The 9571-nt window shown below is 43.8% G+C and overlaps 1 protein-coding gene across 1 annotated transcript; it reads right to left on the bottom strand.

Moving 5' to 3' along the window:
• Positions 1–329: 329 nt before the first annotated feature.
• Positions 330–7735, bottom strand: LOC119159945 (uncharacterized). Its single transcript, XM_037412736.2, has 3 exons — positions 7565–7735; positions 5307–5365; positions 330–994 (listed from the first exon to the last, which is right to left on the bottom strand). The coding sequence occupies exons 1-3, from the start codon at positions 7614–7616 to the stop codon at positions 428–430; spliced, it is 678 nt and encodes a 225-aa protein (XP_037268633.1). The 5' UTR covers positions 7617–7735; the 3' UTR covers positions 330–427.
• Between the last annotated feature and the right edge of the window lie 1836 nt (positions 7736–9571).

Raw genomic sequence — 9571 nt, 5'->3', positions numbered from 1 at the left:
CGTGCCGTGGTTTGACTGTCTGTGGTTGTGCTCGAACGTCTCTGCACAGAGATTCGGTGGATATAAAAATGACATACCCTCAATCAGCAAGCGGCTTGCAATGACCCACACTGATTTATTGAGAAAATGAATGGGTTGTCACATCAGCTTACATCCGTATGTTGTCAAGCACCCCAATTGTTCTTTAATTCACGCCGTTCTGTAGGGCACACTTACTTCTGTGTGTTTAGTTCTCCAGAGTTATACTGATTTAGGCAATGCAAATCACTGCAGCTGCTGTGCCAACAGGTTATGTGTTTAGAACCATGATTTAGAAGTCATGCAGCAGATGCCATTGTTTCTCAAATTTTATTCATCATCACTCCTCTAGCTTTTATTGTAGGCTGACGCCGTTCTGTGATAAATTTTCATGGCCTCCATGGTCTTACTAAGGCAGAGAAGCAGTAGTAGAAGTAGCAGCGGTGCTGGTCGACTTTGTGGCAGCCTTTCCTGGTATCGAGGCATCTTGTATTGGCTGAACATATGGAATTGGGGAAGATAAATGAGTACTGGTTGTATTTACAGTAGCCTTTGAGAAGTTCATATTATTCTGTGATGACGCAGTCTTATCAATTGAAGATGAAGTCAAAGTTAATTTATCTTGAGATGACGCCATGTAGAAAGTTGTTGGATAGGCACTGGTACTGGTTCTTTCTAGGGTAGCCTTTGTCAACTGTTCAGAGGGGCTAGGTGAAGTTGCGTATGTACTAGCAGATTTTGTAGTACGCTTTCTCTCGGACGAGTTTTCAGTGGAGGGCAGAAAGGAAGTGGTAAAATGAGCACTTGTGCTTGTAGTGGTTTCTTGTTCGTCTTCCTCACTCTCTTCATCGCCTGTCTCCGGAGTGTCGTTCTCGTAGTCGTCATTGGTACCGTCATCGCGGTCGTCGTCTTCTTCAGTGTCTCTGCTATCACTTATTTGTTGAAGAAAGCAAAGCCGGTACAAGTGGAATGAAGGCTGACGTCGAATACATGCAAGAAAAAAAAGTAGTACATTTCGTCATGATGAGGAATTTTCACGATTTTAAAGGATTACTAAAACTAACAAACTGCTCATTGAGAGGCTAACGTGATTATCAAAATTATTTTCCCTACACATATTTTTACCTCAGTTAACTTTTGTAACAATATTGTGGGAAGCTTTCTTGCAAAAATAAGGCATTAAGTAGCTTGAATTTTCATATCAAGCGTTCTGCTATGCAACACTTTTTGAGCATGGCCTGAAAACGCAGCTGAAAGGGAGTCAAAGGTTCCGAGAAAACGCTAACCAAATATTATATTGCAGCACGCGTCCTCGAAATCACAATAAATTCTCAAAATCAGCCAAAAGTTGCCTTGCCTTCTTTTGGTAATCGACAACACAAGCTATATCATTACTAAATATAGCAGTTGTATGAGCCATTGGTTGATATGAGCATGGCGTGTTTCGTCGTTACTGGGGCTGCCACTGAAGGCCACCATTCAACCACGTGCGCACTGTCGCACTGCAATGTCGTAAATTCGAAGAAGTATAAGATCGATCATGTTGCGCACGTGACATAACTTCTTTTTCTGTGCCATCTATTTTTGCTTAGCTTCCAGCACTTTGGTAGGGGTGATAGAGGAGGAAACGGCACTGCTGGGTAGGACAAATGTTTATAACTCCACTTGTACTGAATGGATTCTGAAAATTTTTATAGCGGTGAATTCACTGGGCAATAATCTGTATTAGTGGATGCGTTATATGACTATTTAAAACAAATGTTGCAGTGCCCCTCTAAAGTGCACGAAAAGCCGTCTTGTGTGTGTCGCAATGAACTATGTTTTATTATTACTGTCTTCGTTTTGACCACGCAAATGCCAGCTAATCAATTACTTGTTAATGTGTCTGTGTTATCAAGCACCGATTCGCATATCATACAACACACACACACACACACACACACACACACACACACACACACACACACACACACACACACACACACACAAACATATAACAACGTAATTCACGCCAAGCAAGCAAATAGTTAATAATAATGCACGTGCTGTCAAGGTTAGTGTTATTGACACAGCTTCTGGTTTCCTAGGTGTATTCTGTCTAAGGTTGCCGCCACTGAAAAGTAACGTTCTTCCAAACGGCAAATCTGCACAAAAAGACTGTCCTTCAAAAATTATCTTTGCTTCGCTTTCATCTGCAGCATAATATTAAGAAAGAATTGTGGCATGTACTTTTCTACCGTTATTGGGTTCATTGCCAGACAGGGCCGTAGTATCTTAGGTATAGTGTCCGAATTTTGACACAAAGGTCATCCAATGAAATCCCAGCCACTGAAGTGCACTTTATGCGAGGCAAAATGTTAGAAGACCATTGCCTTAAGTTTAGGCTCTGGCCAAAAAGCACCAGGTGTTCAAAATATACACTATAACATAACTTTTTCTGACTACGATATTCTTGCAGTAATATCATGAACTTAAAAGGTGAATGTGTAACATTTTTATGATGGGGCTAATATCCCGAACACGTTCACTTTTATGCGTTTCTACACATTAGTATACATGTGGGAGGTAGTGGCCAGATGCTGCACTAGGGTGGCCAATCGTTCTTTGGTGAGGGAATGCGTTCCCGGCGGTGGTTACCGGTGAGGCCGCACCCCAGGCCTCGTACTGCAATTATGCACCAGCTTCTACAGCATTTTTCCCAAGTATGAAAGATATGAGAGTATAGGCTAATTCATTCAAAGTTCACGGAACCAGAAACCAAATTACCTTAATGTCAAATATAACAAAAGTATAAAGAAAATAATTAGACAAGTGTTTGTTATGTCAATACAGTTTCATTTCTTTAGGAATATGTAAGTCCTGTACTTATTTTGCATAAGCCCAAATTTTCTTTGCGCTGTGACTTCATTCTCAAGGCGACCACAGCACGACCCTCCCGAACAGTGCTCCCCATTCCTCTTTTGTCCCGTACTACCAGCACCATCACGCGTAGGAGATGAAAGCCGCCTCAATGATTGCTTTTTTTTCCGCAAGTAAAATAGCCGACATTTGATGATTCGTCCTTCGCAATGCACCAAGTGAGTTTTGCAGCATTGCACGCATTAAAGGGGCCCTGAAACACTTTTTCAGATAACTATGAAAGGAATTCACTGCAAGAGCTTATTGGCTCACGAATTCAACGCCGCAAAAATTTTAAGAATCCGAGTAGAGTTACAATGGTTTGTCGCATGCTGAAATTGCATTTTCTTCTCTCGTCCCGATGAAAGCGCTGGAAGCTAAGCAGGGAGGGATGGCAGGGCCACAGAAAAACGTCACGCGCGCTTCGCGACCTTGAGCCCTTTTTTTTATTTTCTTCGAATGCGTGACATGCTCAGTGCGATCTCGTGCGCATGCGTGGACAAGTAGCGGCCTCCCGCGATGATCTCTGTAACAAGCGAGCACAACTTGTTAAAATCAGCCAATGGCTAATAGATGGGTTGTTGACGTGTGATTTTCGGGCATATACCGTATTTACTTGCCTAATCCTCGCACTCGCATAATTCTCGCACCCCCCACATCGCCCAACAAAAATACGACTTCTTTTTTCCTCGAGTAATTATCGCACCCCCAAAAACTGCCGCAAGAATCATCATCAGCGGCCCCTCCCGTAGTGCACCCCTAATGCACATGAAACACACTACATGGGAGAGGCCTTTGTCCTGCAGTGAACGTAGTCAGGTTGATGATGATGATGACACATATGTAGATTTTCAGAATATAAAGTAACGAAGTATCCTAGGAAACCTAAGCGAAGAAATACTTGAAGAACTATACTGTTTGAATAATATACCAGCGTAAAACAGGCAGTGATGAAGGCTCTATGCTGGCCTTCAAATACGGATATGGTTTTAATAAAAACAGTTTTCATAGTTGAAAAGAGGTAGTTCAAGGTTGGAAAACTTGAACATATGGTGTAATTTACTAGGCATTTGTTGTTCTTACAGATGGGAACCTCCGCTAGAATACATCGTTTTGTGTAAAGTCTTGCTGCTACACTATCTGTTCTCTCAACACCACTCACTTTTTTTATTATGCTTGTGAAGCGTAAACGAGGAGCACTCGATCCTTCCCACGTGGCTATATATAGCGCTGAGTGTATATGCTGCACGATTGTCTACCCGGTCGTCACCGTATTCTCTGAGCACGAACCTCCAAGCAGATCTAGCAAGTATGTGTTCTCCCGAACAGGCGGCTTGGTAGAAATCACGTGTCCCCTGGGCATCAGCGCCCGAGCGTGAATAAGGGCATAATGATGCCGCTTTTGGGCGTGAGAGCTCTCTCACCCCTCGGCGAAGGTTCTGTTTGCCTAGACATTTATCTGTTAGGCCTCGATACTTTATTGTTAAATAACAGTACTACTTTAAAAGTATTACATAAAAGTTGTGTAGAACAAAAATATTACATATTCTTTAGTATCATGTAAAAGATTTGTATCAACGTTTTTAAACAAATTGACATCCGTTTTTTCGTTACTAGCATGGCTTGAAGTTTCTACTACTGAACGCCGGAAATAACTTGCAGTGCAGTGATTCTTTTTTTAGGCGAGAAATCTATATATTAGTGTCTCTGAGAGCGTCATTTTGAATTACTTCAATGTACAATCGCTAAACTTATCAAATGCACATGTATTAAAACAAGCAAATAATATATACGGGTTGAGCAATTAGCATACACTTGCAACGTTTTTGTCACTGGCTCTTGGCACATAAGCAACTTGTGTACTGCGGGCGTAGTTAAAGGAGGTGACGTGTGCGAGTGTGAAAACCTCATCTTAGCTGTTAAAAATTGTTCTTACCTTCACAACCTGTGCTTCTTAAGCTACTCCTTGTTTCTGAATTATCGACTTTATATCAAGGCATACAGACAGGTGTGCGAGACAGTTAAACAAAAATATGGTATGATGGCTCTAAATGAATGCATACAGGTAAAGTGACCATGTATGTTGCACCTTCGCAGCTGTGCGGTCAACCACGTTCTCCCAATCTATTTTTGCAGTGACTGAAACAAATCTGTGAGGACGAGGGCCCATTAAATCTGCAGGCGCACTGTGAAATTATTCACGGTAATCATAGAAATACTATCAAGAACGCATTCTGCATTGTCAATAAATGTAGCTAAGTTGAATTCTCTAGTTCGAGATTGTCCTTATATTCAGTGACTAAATGACCCTACATGGTTCTTTAGCAGCTGAAACCTTCACAGAAGATTTGGATTGCAACAGCGATATGCGTAAATTTTAATAATATTACCGGTTTGCACTGCAGTCGAAAGATTTTCAAAGACCTCTTCTGAAGGTGGTATGAATGTGCTGAAAAAATGTAGAAAAACGTTGATTACCTGATTTGCCGCACCCATCATGTCAAAACATTCCCTGATCTTTTTGCCAAGATACTACGCTATCACCTTTAAAGCAGTACGTGGTTGCTGTTTTAGACTGAAGGTATGAACGGCAAAGCAAAAGTTAAATTGATTATGGTAGCACTTTTATTATTATATTAGAAAAATTATGCAGCCAATAAAATAACGAACGAAAAAATTGCCCGCAGCTTCCCTCGGGGGAACACTGAGGAGGATGCGGAGCATATAATTCGTTAACGGGGTGTTAAAGTGTGACTTACTTGGGTCGATGGCTAAATTGGTTAACGTGGTTGTGAAATGGGGTGTTAAATTGCGACTTACTTGGGTCGCTGGCTAAATTGGTTAACGTCGTTGTAGGAGGGGTGTTAAATGAGTGAACACGTACGACACGCGTTCAACTCGGGTAGATGTTCGGGTCGGGGCGGGTAGCGGTAGCCGTAACTCACGCTAGCCGAGGGAACTCGACCGGCAATCAACGACTGCTTGCACGTAGCACACATGACGTAGTCGGCATAGTCGGTGCCCTTTCCAAACGTATCGCAAAGAACCGACAATGCTTTGGAGGTGTTCTGAATGTTGCCGATCCGAGTTAAGTTGTTATCGAACCAAAGACGATCACACACCTTGCAGGTGTGGCCGAAGCTTCGGTCGAGGAAGTCGCGCTTGAAGCGAGCGTTGGGCGTGGCATACTGCTTGGCGCGCCACGCCGCTACCTCGGCGCGCTTGCGCTCGCGGGCAGCATCGGGATCGGCCTCTCGTCGCCGACGCTTGCACTCGGCTTCCCGTTTTCGAAAGTCCGGGTCCTCTTGTCGACGCTTACGTTTCAAAGCGGCCGAATCCGGTGCTGCTGCTCGACGCTGACGTCTCTCAGCGGCTTCACGTTCTCTAAGTTGAGCATCTTCCGCTCGACGCCGACGTTTACGTTCGGCGTCGCGAGCTCTTCTCCGCGCTGCCTTGTCTTCGGACGACGACTTGGTTGCGGTTCCGCCAACACTTTGGCCGGCGCTGGTCGGAGGGACGTCGATCATTGCGACCTCGGACGTCGACGCGCCGTACAAACCAACCGACGAGCGGCAACCGAGCGAGCAAGCACCGACCTTGAGTATATATACAGCGCGACGGCGCATGCACTGTCAGCTGTCGAATGTTCGAGAAGGAGGAGAAGCGCAACGGCGCATGCGCGCGCGTCAGCTGCCGATGTTCTCGAAGCGCGACGGCGCATGCGCGCGCGTCAGCTGCCGATGTTCTCGAAGCGTGACGGCGCATGCGCGCTACATTATACAGCTAGCGAATGTTCGTGAAGAGGAGAAGCGCACGCGGTGTGTAGAGGAGGAAGGGATGCACAGATGGTGGAAGAAGGAGGAGGAAGCTTGCGGACGGCGCCGCACTACAAGCCTCGAGTATTAGATGCTCCGCATCTAAAAAAACAAAGAAGGAGACGGCATATCAGGCATCATGTATACTATTCGTCTCCTGTGTTCGTTCTTTTATTGGCTGAATATGTTTCCTTTCCCACGCAATGCACCAACTAGCCCAACGACGAGTGTTATCATTAAATAATGGTTTCAGATGTTGTTTTTGGTGGCTAGCTTTCTTGAAACTTACCAAATATTTCACCATGAGAATGTTTACTTACAGTAATTTCAGAATAACGTAGCATGGTCACTAAGAAACTCAAATACGCACATGAAATGAACATTTGGGTATAAGGTTAGTGAGTGATCTGAGTTTTGAACGGTTCTTTCGCATTCCGTATTCCACTCTATTCCACTCAAAATAATATAAACGTAAATTTCAGAGTGGACAGAACTGAACATTCAAGTTCCTGAAGTGATCCCCTAGAATAACCTATGAACTAGTTTTTATGAAGATTTCGTGTTGCAACATTTTTTGTAATTACTGATCGACACTTGTTATATATTTGCAGGTGAGACTGCTGTTTTGCTATTAAAAAATTCGTACACCTAGAACTTCAAATTTTAAGAAACGAGTGCTTTTCTCTATATGAGAGTTGTTCCAGTTATTTGCTTTATTTCATGAGCTAGGAACGGAACGCTCGCTCACCTAATACTAAGCTTATCTTAATTCTCGTGAGAACAAGAATAACTATCAACACGCCCACATTAAAGATAGAAGTGGCAGAACGTACCTGGGGCAAGTATGGCTACGGCCAACACGAGCACAACACAAAGGGTACGCATGTTCAATGCGCTGGTCTCTGTTCGGAGGTACGCCAAAGGAGAAGTGCACTTGCTCGACTGGAGGAAAATTCTCAAAGAGAACGACAACCTGCTGCCGGCCGTTCTTATTTACACGTTGATGGTTAGCCAAGAAATGTGTACCTATAAAGTAGAGCTCGCCTGGTCATAGGAAGCACGTACACTTCAGAAATTTGCGCGTTGGGCTGCAACCAAGTCAAGCAGCGACGTAGACGCTAAATCGCGCTGATGTTAGGTGCTAGGCTACGGGGGAATGTGACAGCAACACTTTTCGAAACACGAGGCAAGTAGCTGAAACTTTGTTGCGCAAGAAGCCGAGACGCAATGGCTCGTTGTTGGTTATTGCGTCTATGAGTGTGCATGTCTTCATTCTGAGAAACCCTTGACACACTTCTAATTTAATGTATGAATAAATCGCTGGAAGCGCAAAAATTCAGCACTGTGTCGGTGCGTTATCTCTATGCGAATACTTACATCACAACCATAGACTGAATATTTTGTAATGCAGTGGCAAAGAAAGAACACAAAGCTTGGCAAGCGGAAATAACCTTGCATAAGAATTGGAGCTTTAGTGAGTTGGTATGTGTTCATCTTGGTAGAGCAGGTTGAACGATACAATTTTCCTGTCGCACCATGAACATCAGTTAGCAAGAGAAGCAATTACAGCCTTCCACATCTTAAGGAAAATAAGCTAAGCGCGTCAGCATGCCATCCATTTCACTGAGCAACGCAGAGTTTCGCTATCCTTCCAGAACTTGCAGAAGATGACACAAATGTATTTATTTTTTAATTGCTTGCGGCGTGTTTGGGTGTATTCCTGTTAGGATTTTTTTCCCATTTTCTGTTAAGACGCACTTCACCTATATATCCGCCATTTTTCTCCAATTAAATTTTAGCAGTGAGTCAGCACCTGTCGTTGTTTTCTTTTACTTCATCGTTGTCTTGCGTGTGCTCTTCAGCCAAGATGGAAGAAACATTGACAAATTATTCACAAAACTGTTCTTTCGTAAGCATTTTTCGCCACTCATTGGTTGCCTTGACTTCATGTTCTGCATCAGAGAGCGAATAGGTGAACAAAAATTCATGAAAGGTTTGGTTTATTTCGAGCCCGGAATAGACCACGCACGTAGGGGCGAGAAAACTTTGTCTTCTACAGCCTCTTTTGCCCGCTGGAAAGCCCACTTTTGGTATTCCACCTCCAAGCTGAGTAGCGCATCCTGCGCTCCCGTAGCGACTACAGATAACTTCTTGATCTGTTTGAGTATTCTTGCTGTATACGTTTTACTAAGCCGTTCCTGTTGCGCACTGTTTGCCATTGCGGTGTGAGTACCTCTTATGGAGGTGCACAGCGCTTGTGTAGAAGTGTGTAGTTATCGGTATTCGGCTGCTTATTTCCTGTCTGTATACTCTGGTGAAGCGTGGGCCACACCCGCATTGTCTTTCTATAACGTCGTGCGCATTGTGTATACAATGAGAATCTATTTTATAATGGTAAGTTGGTGACACCACGGGCTTGCACTGACGTACCTTATTTCTTACTGCCTTATTTCAGCCGCACTGTCGCATGCCAATTTCAGTTCCTCCAAGGCATCAATAAAGAGCGAGAGCATGCGCAGTGCCCTTGGGTTCCTGAGTGGCGTTCATTGACCCAAGTGGGGGTGCCTAAAAGGGACACCACGTGCTTAAAAGTTAAGCTAAGGCAGCTTGGTTGTGTAGGAAGTCCTTAATTGGCGCTGATTAAATCAGTTTATGAACTTCACTTAAAAAGTGAGAGCTGCTGAAATGAGAATAGTTTGCATCTTGGCTACTTGACAATTATATAATGTCGAGTGATTGCAGCAGTGTTTAAACGCGCGAATGATCCCAAGAACCTCGAAGGCAGTGCTGACTAAGATCTGGCGTTTCAATGAAATACTGTGCCGTACTTATGGGTGTGG

Source organism: Rhipicephalus microplus, chromosome 3, assembly GCF_043290135.1.
Source record: "Rhipicephalus microplus isolate Deutch F79 chromosome 3, USDA_Rmic, whole genome shotgun sequence".
Taxonomy (NCBI): Eukaryota; Metazoa; Arthropoda; class Arachnida; order Ixodida; family Ixodidae; genus Rhipicephalus; species Rhipicephalus microplus.
This window is presented reverse-complemented; position numbering and strand designations above follow the sequence as displayed.